We start from the raw sequence: 18,477 nt of genomic DNA, 5'->3' as shown, positions 1-18,477 counted from the left end.
TATAGATAAAGGATAAAAGACCAGACAGTGTTGAGAATGCATTGTACTCATCGGCTGTAGTGTGTTATCCTGCATTCAATATCTACCAATAATATATGAGCTGGTACATTATAGCCAAATTAAGGCAAATGCATGAGTTTGACCTTGGGAGCATTTGATAATGGTTTATATGAATGAGGTGTTTCCCTCTCTCCTGACAGGTGGGGCTTTTCTATCATCTAATTGTCAAAGAACTGGGATATGATTGGTGATGGATAATGGTCCTGGATGTATTGTCCAGCTTGTCAATTTGATTGGTCCAATGCCATACCAACAGGCAAAGATTGGAAGCCTCTAAACATGCAGATCAATGCGGTAATATGATTCCAGTAGCCTGAAATCCAACATCCTTGTAGGATTTAAGTCTCAATGGATCATGCTCCAAAGTTTTCCATGTCCAAGAAATGTCATCATATTCCTGGAATTGCTGCATGGTCATATGGCTGCAACATGTTTGAGAAGATCTGAAACAGTCACCTTCAAAGTTTAGACTGGGGTCAAGCAAGGCTGCATGATAGCCCTCATACTATTTACAATCTACCTGACAGTGGCTATTCACCTCATCAAAGATCAACTGTCCTCTGGTGTCAGCATTAAATACCATCTAGATAGAAAACTCTAACCTCAGTCACCTCCACACCAAAACTAAACTGACCACCATAAATATACATGAGCTACAGTTTGGGGATGACTGCAGTGTCATTGCCCATCCTGCACCAGATTTGCAAGCCACTCTTGATCTCTTCAATTCTGCACACAAGAAACTTGGCATATTCTTCAATGTTACCAAAACTAAAATTCATATCAACCCAGACCTGATCAGCCAAATAATTCACGTCACATATAAGTTGAAAGAGAGACTCTGGAATATGTTGAGTGCTTCCCATATGTTCGCAACCACCTCTTTCAAAAGGCCACCATTGAAGAGGAGATCCAACATAGGATCAATTGTGCCAGCACAGCCTTCTAGAACTCTGGCAGCAAGTGTTTGACAACAAAGACCTCTGCAAGTTAACAAATGTCCAAACAGGGCAGTTGTTGTCACCACACTCGTGTACTGAGGTGAGACCTGGACTGTGCATCAGCAACATACAAGAGTGCTAGATAAATTCCATCATCAAAACCTCTGCCACATCTTATGGATTCAATGGGAGGATGGTTGAACAAATGCTAGTGTCCTTCTTGAAGCCAACTCCAGAAGCATCCATTCAAAGCTCCTGCAAAATCAACTGTGATGGACTGGACAATGTCCAGGTGGCTGAAAACAGTCTTCCCTGTTTGGCCTTTTGAGATTTAAAAAAACAGGACCTATGTTCCAGAGGAGGGAAAAGAAGATGTTTCGATGACAGTCTGAAGCTCTCCATGAAGCATTGATAACTCGGACGAATTTGCTACTAACCATTCAGAATGGTGACAACTCATCCATCAAGCTGCATCAGCTTTGAACCCCAACATCCTAATGATGAGCCAGAGCAGGGACAGTGAAGGATAGAAAAGGAAGCAAATCCTGTACTTGGGATCCCGCTGCTTTGGAGGACATGCAACAATAATTACATCAATACAGTTGAAACTTGCATCGTGTACATCAGCAGTAATTAGCAGACCACATTGCACTGAGTCTGACCGCTGCTGGGGAATATTATAAAAAGTACATTATTTGAAAAGATCTATGGGTCAAGAAGCACTTGTTCAGTCACATGAAGACCCATGGCAGAAATTTGCCACCCTGAGTAGATATCCTCGAATGGAGGGACAGCGGACGAGGATGTAAGCCTTTAGGTTCAGATGACCATCAGGAACCACTTAAATGAATTATCTTTTCTGATGGGATTAATTTGGCAACTTCTTCCCTTGCACTATCCTCTCTATATGACATACTGAATAGATCGTTTACTGACAATATAAATACGTTATAATATAGAACTGAACCGCGAGGCTCACTTCCATTCACATTTATTGTTCTTTCATCCAGATTACACCATCATCTGGGTAATTGTGTCCATTCAGCCAGCCTCCTTGATTAAGTCAGAAAAATGTCTCAATTTTTTTGGAATCGGTATTAGGTTTGTATACATACATAAATTAATTTAGGGGACTTCGCTGACTGTTTATAATCCATCGGCGTTTTCCTTTCGTAGTTTAGATCTTCTATCGAAAGGGGAGCCTGTTAAACGCACTGTTGGCTCGAAATGATCAGCCTTGGTTCTATTCTTGTCCACGTACTCCTTCCTCCACCCAGAAGTGATTGATGAATCTGTGAATTGCACTCAGATCTTTCCCCTTTCTTTCCAAGCCTCCGCAACCAGAAGGACATTTTGTCAACTCGCTTATTGCGAACGCTGAAGCTTTGCAAATGTCCGATGCGAAGTCCGCCGCCAGCGCTGGGAACCGGAGTGCGAGGGGTCGGGGGGGACGGGGCTGATGTCGCTGGCTCAAGTTGGCGCCTCCCATTCGCGGCGAAAGAAATTTTAGTGAATGAACATGCTACAAGCGGCACGGTGACGTACAGGATATTGCGTGCTTTCTGGGGAAGAAAATGAAGTGTGGAGTGTGAAAATGAGAGGTTTGTGCCCAGCCTGGAGAGGAGCGAAGCAGTGACTGACTGAGCCGTGCAGAGAGGAAAGGAGAGGCGCGGAGCTGGGGGGAGGGGGGGGGGGGTGGGGAGCTGGGGAGAGGTGGAGGGGTGGGTGGCAGCGATCCGGCCGCTTCTGGAAGTGACTGGGATCTACAGGACACACCTTCTCTTCCGGATTTTCAGGAGTAGGTGAGGGTGCAGGGGGTGGGTGGGGGTCTGGGGGGTGGTGCTGGGGGGGTGCAGTGGCCAGGAGCTTTGCACAGGATTTCGGAAGCGAAAGGAAAGCCTCCGGGTGGGAGTACTCGAGTTCCCGAGCGGGGTTTGGCAGACGAACGACCCGCAATTGTATCGAGAGGAGCTGGAGCAGCCCCAGAGCCCCCCCCACCCCCCGCCCCGCTGCCCACACTGAGGACAAACCGGACAGTTTGTCCCTTCAGCCCCAGGGGGACTCCGGCCCGCCCGGGATTAGCGCTCCCTCACTGACTTGTCAGCCAGACTGACAGCCGCTCCCGCTCCTCTTGCATCTAACACGTCAGGTTTAGGAGCAAAGGCGGCTGAAAATCCGGCAGCAGAAAAAAAAACCTCGTTCACTCCATCGCAACAGAGAGAGAGAGAGAGAGACAGAACAATTCCCCTTTCCTTCAGCGGAGGGAGCTGAAAATCTCTCAAACTGCATCTACCCGGGGCCAGTTTCACATTGTCTCACCAAATCAGACACTCAATGTTTTATGAGAAAATGCGCGTTTAAAATCAGAAGAGCCATTTGCAGTCCTCCAAGGCGGAATTTACTATTCCAACACAGGCGGAATTAAATCGAACAAGAACAACAACAACAACAAAAAAAAAACAATTTGTCAGGAGCAGTTCGAACCAGAACAAATTTTATTAGGAACAAGACTGAAGAGAGGAGAGGGATCGAATAAGATCGAAGAGACGGAAAGTAGCGAAAGTTGGCACCTGAGGGAAAACCTGTCTTCTCCAGCAAAGTGGATTTCGAAGCTGGTTCCAAGGATGTGCTCCTGTTGTTGGCTGTGAAATAAGATTTGAACATTTCACTTTGGTTCACATCTCCTTTTCTCTGCTGATCGACATGTCTTATAGCAGCCGCGAGTTGGTTTGCCATTACCTGTATTACCGGCTCTCCCGCCAGGGGTTTGTGTGGGAGGAGCCCCTGGACTCGGCTGCCGGCTCCCCGACCCCCGGCTCCGGCGGCGGCTCCGGCTCCGGCTCCGGAGGCTCCGGCCGGCCCCGGGCTGCCCCCGCCTCGTCCGCCGCCGCCGAGAAAGCTCACCGCGTCCTCCGGGAGGCGGGCGACAGCTTCGAGCGCCAGTACCAGCAGGAGTTCGCCGACATTGCGCTGCAGATGCGCTTCGAGCCGGAGAGCGCCCATGGGCGCTTCGAGGCAGTGGCCGAAGAGCTGTTCCGCGATGGAGTCAACTGGGGCCGGGTCGTGGCTTTTTTCGTGTTCGGGGGCACCGTGTGTGTGGAGAGCGCCAAGAGGAGGGACATGGCATCTCTCGTCGATAACATCGCCACCTGGATGACCACTTACCTGGACAGTAGCCTCGCTGACTGGATCCGCGCCAACGGAGACTGGGTACGTAAAAGTGACCAGGACCCACCCTCATCCCCCTACTTGTGTGTTTGGTAGGATGTCAGCTTTGACTGTGTCTGCCTGCCCACCCACTACCTGCCCATCAGCATCACTCCCCCCACGGCAAAAATATGTGGCGGTCAGTTTCCTACCCACTTGCATCATCCTCATACCTGCCTACACACTCAAATATTAGCCTCTCCGTCATCTTTCCTGCCCACTTCCATCACCTACATATCTACCTACTGCATTTGTGCGCAGCCTTCACATTCACCTACGTATCGTTTGTCTGGCCACTTTCTTGCCTTTGCTTTCACCACCCACCTATAGTACTTGTGTGGGGGTTTGTAAATGTCTTACAAACCACGTGTTTTTATTTATGTTTGTAAGTCGGCATTAATACGAGTTCTTGTGCATGGCATTATTGTTCAGTGATACTTGTTCTAAAACTAAATATTTCTATCGAATCTTTAGTCTACATTGTTTCTTCAGTCTGTATTGTAATCACATCCTTTCCCTAATTTTGTTTTATTCTTGTAAAAACGTTGAAAAACTATAGAATGTTTTCCTATTTGCCTAAACAAAAAATCCTCCACTGTTTATGTTGATAATTTTTATAGGTTTGCATTTATTGCTCAAAGTATAAATCATAATGTGCCACTCCAAACCAACACCAGTAGATATTCCACGTGCAAGATATATTATCACCCATGTACTACGCAAAGCTTGTTATTTGGAGTGATGACCTCATTCATTATATGTACAAGTTTGGTCTGTTTGTTTGCATGTAGTCAGCATGTTGTGATGTAACAGATAGTGACAGAACAGTTTATATTCCAAGAATCTCTTTTAGGATTTTGGTTGACCTCTTACTTAGTGTCTGTGGGGTAGTCTGGATGATAGATTTTAAGTGATTATAGAAAGTGAACAGTTTTGTGTAACATAATTATCAACTATTAACTTTTTGTTGTCTGTGGTATACACTCATGGCTGAGTGTGCTCCTGACAGAATATTGCTGTAATAAATTTCCATCTGTTTTAATAAGATAGGATATCTAAACATTTTGGTCTTTCTCTAATGGAAATACACTTTATAAAGTTTACCTTTCAATTAAACATGATTAAAACTGTGAACAAAAAAAAGTGTTTACCATTGCTGTTGACTTCAATTTAATCACATGTACTTATTGTTAAACCCGCATTATGTCTGGTTCTGGGTATTACTTTGCTCAACAACATATGTTCGTTGGGGGATTATGGGTTTGTTCTTCATCACCCTCTGTTGTATAAATCTTTGTGCCCTCTCCATCCTACATCTAGACATCTGTCTACAAAAGATCTTATTTATATATTATCAGAGCATAGTGCATTGCCAAGGTTGAATTCAAGTTAAAATCCTGATGTCATTTTTGTTGTTGTACTTATACCTCAGACTTTTAGCATGTATGATGTCAGTAATTAAACTTTGTATTAAATCTTAGAAAACAGTTATAGATGACCTGTTTTAAGGTTGCATCATTAACCGTTGCAAATAAGAACATTGTTAAATTTACTTCAGATTGATTTATACAGCAATACTGCTTTGAAATACCAAGTGTAAATATTTATGTAATAAGCACTTCATAATTTAATTGCAATTAACCTCCAGATTGAGTGAATAATTGGTAAGGGTATTCAATTGGTATATTAGAAAAACTTGCATTTATATAGCATTATTTTTGTCCTCCGTATGCTCCAAAACACTTCACAGTCGGTTACAACAATGACTAGATTCAGAAGTGGTTAATGTAGGAAACGCATCTTTCTTTAATATTTTCAAACTACAAACTCCCAGTCCAGGCTATTGGTTACACAGATGTTCCCTTGTTAAGTTATACAAGGGAAAAGAATTGCCTGCCATCGTTTTTCTCACAGTTTCTCCATATTCCTGACTTGAATGGTTCGTCTTCAGAAAGAACTACTATTCAAGCAGTCAAGGCACCGATGCACAGATCCTATACGCTGAATTTTGCATTCCGAGGTCAGGTGTGCACCCGACCCGAATGCATGTAAAATTGCATGAAAAAACATCGGGCGTGCGTCCCAACGCCGTTACACACGCGTGCAATATTCAGGTAGGCGAGCACGCGTAGGAGTCGGAGCAGCACCCTCTGACAATTAAAGGGCCAATTAAGGTAATTAAAGAGCCTATTGATCACGATTTTACGTTGCCCATGCGATTTACAGCTCATCGCATGGGCAAAACGGGTGGGTGGAATTCAAGTTTTGATCATTTCCTCATCCACGGGTGGGATAAAAGCCCCCGGAGCAGCAGCACTTTCTCGGTTATTGCCAGTCCTTTGCTGTGTGAGTGCAGAGTTGTCCCAGTGTTTCTTGGCATCTCATTTGATTGTCAAGCCTGCCTTTCAGCCTCTCAGGTCCTCGTCTTCCCTGGGAGGTTCCCCCGAGTATTGCAGCACAGTGATCCTTCATTTTCAAGGCACTGGTTCCTCTGCATCCCATCTAATGGGGATAGTGTATTCTGCCAGTGGAGCCTCCGCTGCAGAGGAAGAGAGGGACAGGAGGGAGAGGAGGTCAGGTGGGCACGGGAAGCGTCCCAGGGACAGACCTTTAAGTGGAGAGGCACGGGCTCAGTTGGTGCAGGGCCAGCAGGGAGGCCCAGGTGGGAGGGCATGCTGAAGATGCCACTACCCAGCGTCTAGAATGTTCAGGCAGCGCTCCAACTACCTCCAGATGTCTGAGGTCCAGTGCCGCAGGAGACTCCACCTCTCCAGGGATACAATGACAGCAATATGTCGCATTCACAGTGCAACCTCGGCCAGGGGTGAGTTTTACATCCACTTCCGGCCATGCCGGCTACGGGCGCACCCCAAGGGTAAAATCCAGGCCAATGTGAATAAAACAGCCTTCTGATCTTTTTCTCACAGTCAGTGTTCTTACTTTCAGTGGTTTTACGTGGTTTGTGAAGTGACTTTTATTTGAAAGAGGAGTAAGATCTATCAAGTACTGTGTGTGTGTGTGCGTGTGTGTGTGTTGTGTCTGTCGGTATGTGTATATGTATTTATTTATTTTGATCAGTACGTTACAGCAGGCACCTAAAAGATGTGCACACTCCCATAGTTCCAGGGAGTGGAAGGATATAGAAGCAAAACAGGATTGAGGCTTTGCTACTTATTGAACCTATAATGTTGTGCACTACATGCGATGGGGTGTCTTCTCTTGCCACCCTGCCTACACCCTGCAACACTCAAAACCTGTCAACATATTATCTGTTCCCAATTCCCATGGCAGACAGCTGGCTTTTACTTATTTGTGCTTGAGCTAGCTGCTAATTGTCTAACAGTTGTCTATAGCATTTTCTCTATACACAGCCACCCCCCTTCTTATTCTCTGTTCTCTCTGCATCTCCTTTGAGATGCAAAAGGTTAGGACTGTTCTCTTTGGAACAGAGAAGCTTCAAGATGGGAAGTTAAAATAGAGTAAATAGAGAAAAACTTGTCCCTCTGGTGAGTGGGTCGATAACCAGAGTTCATAGATGTTCAGAGGTGGCAGAAGTTGATTTCATAAATAATTTTAAAAGAGACTTGGACAGGTAGTTGAAGGTGAAGAACTTACAGGGTTAGAAACAACAAGTGGGGGTGTGTCACTAAGCATGACAACTCTTTCAAAGAGCCAACAGGGCATGACAGGCCACATGGTGGTCTCCTGTGATTCTAACAATGACAGTAGATTCATGATCCATGGAATCATGCCATTCCAAGACGCAGAGTTAATACGCCAGCGTTCTGTACTACATAGTGACTGATGGATAGCAATTATGTTGCCATGACTAAAATTCTAAGGTTTTCAGATAGGGGAAGTTTTTCAAATAATTAAATGTTTTACTCGGATCTTAAAATTAAAGTAGTAAAATTACTATTTTGCTCTAGAACCTTGCAAAAGTTTAAAATTGCTTACTTGATTGATATTTGAATCACTCTTTTAACTATTGCTTTTGCTGTATATCTTAATAGTCTAAAGACTGGGGATTAAAAACTGATAACTGATTAGGACAATAGAAATTCCTAGATTCCTTTATTTTTTGGCATGTGTTGAAGAAATAACTTCTGGCCAAACCTTTTTCCAATTCCAGCCCACCTTTGTTCAGTTTGAATTTCTTCTAATAATCAAAAAAACCATGGAAAACTTGCATATGCGTACTAGTTGTAGGTGGTTCTGTACATTCTGAATTGCCTAGTTTGAATGTATCTTCAGTATTTTTGGTGTTTAAGGAGATGCATCAAGTATATCTGTTCCATTGGAATATTTCAGTGGCCAAACCTTTTACTTAGAAAGTTATCATTTTCCTTTGAGTTTGTAAACCTCAATGCTTTCCTATGTTTACCATCATCATTAATTTTACTGTGGGTAATGTTAGAATGGTGCATTAATTTCTATTTAAGCCATGCCTTGGTGGCAACCACTTGAAACTGTACAGGCTCTAGGTAGCATTATCAAACTATCTGCTTGTTAGACTGCTAATACTTGAGTGCTGAATGATTGCCGCAAATCAGCTGAACAAGGATAATCAACAGGCATCATTACTTACAATAGATATAAAAGCGTAAAGTTACAGATTGTTATTTGGGGACAAGTAGGATGATCCACAAGAACAAAATAACATGGTTTTTATTATTTGTAAACCTAGTCTGTTATGTTTAGCCCTTTTTTGAGCTTTTAGTTGAAATATTGGAAAATGTCTTTACATTCAATTACAGGACCCAACTAAGGGATTTAACAGCTGTTGCAGCAAGACCTTGGTGTGTTTGTATGACAATTTAACAGTTGTAGCACAGTGACTTAAATTTATACCGTGTTTTTATTGTGAACTGTTAACAGTCTAAATTGCATTTGAACTCCCAATTATTTTAAGGACTTAGGTTATACTATTTAATTCATAATGAAGATGGAATAACCCACTAGTGACACAGTTACAAGTAAACAACTATCTGTTCTCCACTGTGCATTCTGTTTTTTACTGGAAATATGTAGATTACCAAATTCAAACCATTATTTTTTATAAATCCTGAGTAAAGAAAAAGATATAAAGAATGTTCGAATTTATGTCCTAATGTACTGTTAGATTTTGCATATGATCACGTGAAGAGGCAGTTTTATACAACTGGAATTTTGCTGCTTAAGCAGCCTGCTACATTATAATTGGAATCTCTGGGCTTTCTTTTCCCTTTAAATCCCTCCATTCATAATTTTCTACATTTAATAGAAAAAAGGACAGTTTTCTGCAATATAGTTAAATGTCTACTGATTGTATCCTGATGTTTTGATGTAATTAGAGGACAGGTGACAATGGTGCAGAAAACTGTAGTTTCTACCTTCTGCAGTATTTAATTATTTGGATTCATAAAATAATACAGCACAGAAGAAGGCCATTCAGCTCATTGTGTCTGAGCAGGGTCTCTGGAAAAACTACCAATTCATCGCTATCCCCTTCTTTTGACCTGACCCTGTAAATGTTACCTTTTCAAGTATGTATGTACAAATTGCCCACTGTTTTCAGAGGGAGAAGGCAAAAACTAATCTAAGTTATTTCTAACCCAATTTTATCTATGTTTTTAAACTAAATTTAGGTTAGAAAAATCTTGTAAGTTTAAGTAAAAGCAAACTACTGAGTGATTCTCTGACATTCTTTGCTATTGGAAAGAAAAACTAAAATCAGCAATATAGATTTAACAAAATATTTTGGGGTACAACTGATTAATGAAGTGTCTGCATTTTATTCCAAATATAATATTGCAAATTTGTGTGCTTTCTTAACTTTCTGTTTTGAATATAATAGATTTTTTAGATAATATGTTCCATAGCATTCTGGTGTAGAGAAATACAGGAATGCCCAGGTAGCATATACTTATGTAAAATTTTTGCATTGGTGTGGAGCAGGGTGTTCTAACCTGGAGATTTACAATTGAATAATTTGAATTTTATGTTTTAGCATTTAGTTCTCTGTTGCAAAATTAATCAAAGGAGGCAATTAAGGGAAACATACCTATATAGTGCATAGAGGATGCTATTTTTAATCCTCTATCTGTAAGGAAGCTCTGACCAAGTAACTCTCCAGCTGTTATACTGCCTCCTAAGTGAAGAGATTTTCCCAGTAACTGGCCAAAGTGCATTTTATTGATGTATCTAGCATGAAAACACCTACATTGTTGAACTGGTAGCAGCGGTTTGTGTTTTTAATGGAGAGGTGTGCATGAAGTGTAAAGGAGTATAGTGGTGTTCGTAATTTGGCAGTGAATGCTGCAGATGATGCTTGAAGAGAATCTACAGGCTTAAGGGGGCATTGAGTCTATCAAAAAAACTGAGCGCTTAATCACCATCTCTTTATGTTTTTAGAGTTAGGTAGTCTGCTCATGGTGTAGTCTGCAGGATTTGTACTCCTCCTCTAAACAGGATCTATAGAGTTAGGAGTGCAATTTCTCTGATTTTCCTTTTCCTTCCTTGGTGCTCCTGAGATTAGAATTGTGGATAGAACTTATAGCCTCCAAATCTGTTTTCAATGTTGGAATAAAGTAAGGTTTCCTGCAGTTGTTTATCTTTTTTAAAGCAGTCAGCTGAGTGTGCATGAGTGAGAATGTGTTACTAAGACAGCATGCTGCTGCCATTTAGAACCAATAGCTGGATAACCATTTAAAAAGTAAACAAACACAATAAAATTAATGTTTCCACAATCTGTCATTCAACAAGTTTTAGTTGCCTCTTCCTGTTAGTGTGATCTTTGGAAGCCGCTTTAAAGATTTTTGTTGTATAGGGGAGTCATTTTTTATTTACCAAAATATTTTGTCGATGAAGAGATGCTGGAGTTTCTGTAAAATAGCATAGTGCTGAAGGTGTCTAAAGAAATTTATCACAGCTTTATTTTCTTGGGATGTACTTCTATATTTATCAATGCCTTGTAGGGAAGTCCCAAAAAAAATTGGACAGCGCACATTTATAATGTGTGGAAGGCAAACTCGGAGCTTAATGCTGCAGATACAAATTGAGCTGTCTTTATTTACGTGCACAGCAAGAGGCAGACCCCTGCCTCTATAATCTGAAGCATTTGGATGACTTGAATGGGAGTAGTGTGCTACAGGAGTAAGAACACCCTTTTACCGAGGTGTTGCATGGATTAACCACCATGCTGCTATCTTTTCTGTTCGGGCCAACACCAATGATCACATTATTTACACTATTTCGAAGCAACAGACAAAAGGAAGATAAACCAAAATACAAGGCTTGACTTAATTGGAACTTGAAATGGTTAAAATAATAGTATTTAAAATCTTTTGAGTCTTCTGTAAATCTTTTGACTGAGAGTTTGAAGAATGTAATATTGTACCTCTGATCCATGTAATTCCACCTCAGCATGCAATGTTGTACCTAAAGGTTGAAACAAGGTAGTTGGGGACTAGAAAAAGCTAAGTTCTTTACACATGCTTTTGCCCCCTGGATCAAAGCAGATCCTTTCCCTAGACAGGCAATTTATTATTGATTTTTTTCCCCCTTTTTTGTGTTGTAGACTGTTAATTGTAAATCTTTCAATCTCGACAGGTTTCACATTTGCTTTTGACATTCAACTCAAATAGCTGGTTCCAGAGAACAACTCTTAAATGGACTTTGTGCATTTGTAAGATGTGCATGATTTCAGCATTTCAAAGGCAGGAGAGAAATCCTGATACTTTTAACATGTATTCTTTGAGACTATTTACAGCATCACTAAAGAAATGTACATATTTCTAGACTGTATTTGTTTATTACTCTCATTTGCTCCTTGCACAAGAATTCTTTTCCAGCAGAAAATGAGGTTTAATTTTAAGTTTACGGCATATTTAGATTGATAATATGTTGGCTCATCTAAGATTACATTGAACAGAAAGAATTTGTATAGTCAGTTGGGATGGGGTGTTTCCAGCCTCATCTCATTTTGATGTCAACCCACCAATTAAAACTTAACGTTATAGTCTGCCCTGCTGACCAGGGGTAGGCCAATGACAAAAAAGGCACAATTCAAAAATTACTTTTTTAGGAAATCCCCAGGATGTTTTGATGCAACTTGGTGTCTTCTAGCTTCTAATCTCCAGTAACAGCCCGGAGGCATGATATAGACTTACAGACCTGAAAGACTTGCAGCTGTGTTTATAGATGCTTCCATTTTTTTTAGATGCAGACTTAAGATGCCTGTAATTCCCTAGACCCCACGGAAACAGCATGTCTCCATGCATTGTGACTGATCGGACATCCAGAGAAGAAAACCTCCCTTACAGTGATTTTATGGTTTGAACAACCTGTAGAAGCTAGACTGAGTCCTGCTTCCATTACATTCATTTCATTCTATACTTGATGTTCTGTATCAAGTGTGCACTATCACATGGTATGCACTGAATTCATCTCTGCAGTGCCAAAAGTTTTGATTATTATCTTTGGGAAACACTTTAGTAAATGCTTGCATTCCATCACGTTCACGATCAAAGAAGCTGAATATGCAATACCCAATAATTAGCTGGCATAGTTAGTTTTGAATATTTTGCACTATGAGATGTATGAATGTTCATTTTGTCTTTGGAAATAAACCTACTGGAATGTACTTTTAACATAATGCTGAATATGAGCTCCAATTCAATGAGATAATTTCATGTTCTTTCCCACAAGTATCAAATTTTCTGTCAGGCTATTCATACTAGCTGAAAAATACAGTATTTGCATTTACTTGAACAAATAACTTCTTTATTAGGTGAAAACAAGTTATCTTAAAGATTTTCTTTAGAAAAATCAGCAGCGGTTTTGTGGAACGGAGGAGTGGGTGTGGAGGTTGATACAAACTTACGCGCATCCTATAACCAGCTCAGTGTGTGTGTGGTGGGGTGGGGGGCATGCGCACATGAGGGAGAAGCAAGAAAAAATGTGCAGGTGTTAAGAAATGCAATTACTGGGACTTGAAAAGAAACCACTGATAAAATAACTGGGAAAGAAAGTGTGGGTTGTTGCTGCAGACCTCCTACTCAACAACCCACAAACACCTACATCTGATATTTGATTTTTGTTTTCTTACTCTGAGATCATGCTTTTGAATGTGGTATAGGGCACTGTGACATGTGAAAGCAATGACTGAACTGTTTTTGTTTACTTCTTCTATTACTGAATGCCACGTTGTATAAGGTATTCAATATAAATTAGTAGTAACAAATAATTTTATTGAGGAAATGCCAATATGTTCATTTAAGGTTGGCCCAGAAAAGCAAAAAAAACACTTGTTCAAAGGAAGCACTCAGAAAAATTTTGGAAGAAATCCAGAATAGTTCACAACTGCAGAATTAGCATAAATGTTTTGAATGTGGTTTTTCAGATGGAAATTTCCTAGACAATTTTTCATCATCGCTACAGAACTTTGACACCTGTTTGAATTGACTTGACCTACCAGATATGCAGAGCAACATGTTTTTTTTTTCCATTTTGGACTGTTCTGGAGTGTCCTACAGTTACCTCAATTGCAGGCCAAAGTGAACAGTGACACACTTCACACACAGTCAAGTACCTAGAGAATGGTCCTGTGTTTCATGATTAAGTTATCTGTATTTAATGCCATCTATTTTTCAGTCTCCACTACGTTGAGTTGTGTTCATAGGTCACATTTACTAATATTTTTAAAGATTTGGTTATCCGTAACAATTCTTACTGATGATCAGATAAGCTCTCTGAATAGAAAAATTGTAAACAAGGCAGTTATTGTTTTCATATGCTCACATATTGACCTGCACCACATCCAGAAATAAGAAAACTTTGCAGAATAACAACGTATTTATGAAATTTAATTATAAAATGTACTAACTGATTTCTCGCGGTATTGCTCACTGTTCATTTAGGGTCTGGTGAGCAGCTGTGTGCTTTGATGTGGACCTATTGCACGCTGAAAATTAGAGCACAATGATTGATGGGCTGTGGATGAAGTGGAGCAAGGCAGGGGATGGATGGGCTAGTCAGTGTAGCAGAAATAGAGGTCGAAGCAGGGTGCAGAAGTATAAAATGATGACCATTGGAGCTAGAGGAAAGCAATTGAAGTGGTGAACTCTGATGGCAATACTTAGAAAAATCTTTTTTCCCCCTCTGCATTTGCAATCAGATGACTATATTTGAAGAGAAAGAAAAGCTGTTTCTCCCTATCAAAAAAATTGGGATGGATATTTAAAGCAGCGAACATTTCTGAATGGTCAACAAGACTGTCACAATTTCTGGTTTGTAACCCCCCTGCCCACCCCATCTTTTCTTTTTAGTAGTATATTAAAATGGATATGACATGCTCATAATTGTGAAATCGATGAGCGTCCCAGGGGTTTTGAGTTCATGCCATAATAATTTGTGAAACTTAATTTCATAGCGTAATTTGTGTCCCAGAAAAATAACTGAAAGCTGCCAGTTTGCCAGAATCCATATGGTTCACAAAAGTCCTTCAGAGAAGGATGCTTGTTAGCCCTATTGACTCAACATGAAGTGTAACTCAAATATGTGGCTGATTCTTAATGCCCTCTCAAGTGGCTTAAGTAATCTAGGTAAGCAAATTGCCAGTCTTCTTGTTATTGAACTTTATAGCAATGACCAAGGCATCATACCAAACTTACAACAGATAAAGTGGTGGGCAATTAGGGATGGGCAATAAATGCTGGCCCAGCCAGCAATACCAACATCCCATGAAAGAATGAAAAAAAAGAGAATCTAAGCAGCGATAGCCAGGCATAAGAGGAAGAGGCCTGTATTTTCAGGCAATTATTGCTTCATAGCTAGATCAGGATGCATCTGTTTTATGGAAGAAGATTTGGATATCTGTTTCCTCCTGTGTGCATTTAAACTATAACTCTAGCACTAGATTGCTTTGCATCAACTACAGTTGGAATTGGGGATGTGCAATGAGCAAGAAACTGTGGAAGAGGATTTTAATGCCTAATTTGCATTACACAAGTTGGTTCAAAGCCAAAATCACTTTGTATTAATGCTAAGCTACTAGTGTAAGTGAAACCTCAGATCTGCCTTTGTGCAATTTTATACTTGTAGAAGTAATTTCCACAGGTAACAACTTATCGTGGTGCTTTCCTCTCTCTTTGGGTGCTTCTATGTTCCAAGGAACAATTTAATCAGTTACTTTATCTGTTAGGAACTTCATTCATTGTTAGGCTTTTGACATAGTCAGCCCAATTTTGTAGATTTGGGACATACCAGCTAATAAAGCATTATAGGATTTTGATAGATTTTGTATTTTTTCTCTGGGTTTTCCCCATGTCATGGTCCATAATCTTAGTAGCAATTGAGCCTAGTGTTGCAGACAGGGATGAGAGAGAACTACTTACACTTCTGTTCCCTTCTCTTAGTGTCCAAAATCAGTGTGTTTCTGAAAAGGAAGATGTATGTGCTTCTTAACCCTTAAGTCTGTGGATAATTTGCATGATCAGCAGCCAGCTTTTCGTGGATTTAAATAAAGAGGATTATTTACACACCTTGAAAGTCTAACGCTACATCGTTCACTCACTATTCAGACACACTCTCTCTCTCTCTCTCTCTCTCTCTCTCTGTCTCGGAAAATTACAGTTAAAGAGAATAGTGCACTTCTGCAAGTTATAAACAAAAGAATAGTTTGTAATTCACGTATTTGGCTTGTCTTAAAAAAATGCATGTGTTGCAAGCCAGGTGAAGAAGGTGTTTTCACTCCTAAAGGGTGGTATAGGTGGATTCAACAGATGGAGCCATATATCACAATTGTTGCAGGATTCCCTCGAAGAGGTGGGTCTTCAGCATGTCACAAAGGTAGTTACTTATTACCAGGAGGTTGGTTTCCTGCACTGGTGGACTTGAAAAGGAACAGGCTTGGAGACCTTAAGATGTTGCAGCCCTAGTTTTAAAGATGCAGGTATTGCTGCTGACTCTGCAGTTGTTGTTCTGTGTTCTGCAGATAGCACTTAAAGCCCCATTTTAAAGGGAAGGCCAAGATGGCTGCCCTACCATGTGGTCCTTCATAGTTTCCTTCCAAATATGGTGTTGTGCATGTTAGTTAGCCATAACCTGGGTCTTTGTGTACAGACCTTCACCTTGGGGGTCTGAGGCAATCACTGACTTTTGTTATAAAAAGGCACGTTCAAGTCAGGAAACACCTTTTGGGTAATTTCAGGAATGAGTTTTGACACTTCTTAGTGTGGAAGGTGATGTTTTGTCCTTTTGAGACAGTGTGGTAGTTTAAATCCACAGATTAAGTCAGGTGACTAGGTGGCCATCTTTTGCATAATTTTAATGTCCATTTTTGAAAGAAAAGTTAGTTCCAGGAGATTCCAAGCTGAATTCATGTTTTAAAAGTTACATATTGGACATGCTTCTACTGGGCATGACACTAGTTGATTTTTTTTCATTTCAACATGTCCAATGATATTAAATGCAAAGGATAGCATTGTGACCGTGTTTTCTTGGATAAAGATATAATTCCATATCTGAGTAATTTATAGCAATGTTTTCCAGAATTCAGTGTCCTCTGAAATCACATTAAATGTAGGTTTCTCTTTACTGCTATGGACAAAGGATGTTGGAGCATTATGAGTGTTTTGCCATTTCAAGAGCATAATATTAGTGTAACGTCACCAAAAAACAGAAGTAAATGTAAAGGATTACACCTACCAGAGACATTTCCTTTACAAAAGAGGCAATAGTATTGTTACCTCTTCCTTTCCATCTGGTTTTACCTCAGTAGGAAGGGTTATCAGATATGATTTAATTTATAACAGCACACTGTTTCATTTTGCCTCCTGGGCTTGTGCTGGGCGCTTGACTCAAAGACCACATTGTTCAGGAGATAATTCTACAAGGAAATTGTTGAATGTTCTGTGTGAGGCAATTTTAGATTTTTGCAGAATGTTGAGCAGCAGCTACAGTAAGAGTTACATTTTTAGCAAAAACTTGGAAGCCTGACTTGAAAATTAAATGCTCTTGTGTTGGTACTCTGGTTATATTCTTATAGACAGCTAATGAACTTTCAAATCAATCAGGAAGGATTCTGGAATGGACCAGGCAACCCTCATAACATTCACCTGGTTTGCATGGGATTGGACATTATTGAGTCTTAAAACAGGAATTCTTTGATTCCTGTGGCACTTTTTAAGAAAAGTGAGGGGAAATCTTCATCATCTTATCTGGGCTGAATTTTAACCTAGAAGAGAGAGGTCAAAGGCAAATGTAGATTGAACTTAATAATTGATGAAAAGAGCTCAACACTCTTTGTTGCCATTTCTTTTTGTTTTTGGCATATTTTCTGTCGAATGTGATCACCAAATAGCAGAGATGAAGTTTGCAATCCTTCTGAAAGTAGATGGACAATATGAAGATCAATATTTCCTGACTGAGCTATTGGTTTGAATATCTTGGTGCTGAAGATAATGCAGCTTTGGACTCTGTAGTGATTCAGCTGCCATTGCATTTCAGATGAGGGAACAATATCACTTTTGGAAATGCAGAGTTGGGAATCTTTTTGATCACTTTTCAGAGAATGTTTTTGTTTTTTTTTCTCCCTAAACTAGGGCATTTATTCAAATTAGGAGCTGGGAAATTAAAATTTTCAATCGGCGTTAGTATGACAGTAAGTGAATTAATAAGAATATAAGCACAGAGCAAATCTAGAGTTTATAAATTAGAATTGATAATTTATACAGGGTACTAAGTACATTGTTAAAGAAGGAATAGAGGGCTTATTTTACATCATGAATGGGCATTTGGGAGCTGCTGCTTGCAATTCCTGCACCGCATGGGACCTTCAGGAACTTCACGTGTCTTGGAAGACCACGGGTTTAGGAAGTAAACCCCGCTGCTTCAGTTCAAGCTCAGGATTTCTAAGCTTGAGGGGCAGCTGGAGTCACTGCGGAGCATCAGGGAGGATGAGATTTTCCTGGATGGCATGTCCTTGGAGGTGGTCACCCCACAGGCAGTGAGAGTTCAGGATAGTAGGCGGATGGCCATCCAGAAGAGTAGGAAGAGGCAGGAAGTGCAGGACTCTTTGGGGTAAGTGCCACTCTGCAACAGAGATTTAGTATTGGAGATTGCTGGGCGTGATGCTAACCTGAAGAAATGCAGTCCAGACCATGGCACCAATGGGCATGGGACTGTACAGGAGGGAACAAAAAAGTGTAGAAATGCAGTTGTAGGAGATTCTATAGTGTAGGAGACAGAGAGGCATTTCTGTAACTGTCATTGTGAATCCTGCATGGCG

General features: G+C 40.6%; 1 protein-coding gene across 3 annotated transcripts in view; it reads left to right on the top strand.

Moving 5' to 3' along the window:
- The first annotated feature begins 2,505 nt into the window (after positions 1–2,505).
- Positions 2,506–18,477, top strand: part of LOC144678950 (apoptosis regulator Bcl-2-like) — a 301,946-nt gene continuing 285,974 nt past the window's right edge. For all 3 annotated transcript variants that reach the window (XR_013576220.1, XR_013576221.1, XM_078539073.1), the window contains exon 1: positions 2,506–4,211. Coding sequence is in view for 1 of the 3 variants with exons in the window: in XM_078539073.1 (XP_078395199.1) it covers positions 3,705–4,211 (507 nt within the window). In the remaining 2 variants the exon portion in view is untranslated. The remainder of the gene's footprint in view (positions 4,212–18,477) is intronic.

Source organism: Cetorhinus maximus, chromosome 3 (assembly GCF_964194155.1).
Source record: "Cetorhinus maximus chromosome 3, sCetMax3.hap1.1, whole genome shotgun sequence".
NCBI classification, from domain to species: domain Eukaryota; kingdom Metazoa; phylum Chordata; class Chondrichthyes; order Lamniformes; family Cetorhinidae; genus Cetorhinus; species Cetorhinus maximus.
The sequence above is the reverse complement of the archived record's forward strand: the minus strand, read 5'-3'. Positions and strand labels throughout refer to the sequence as shown.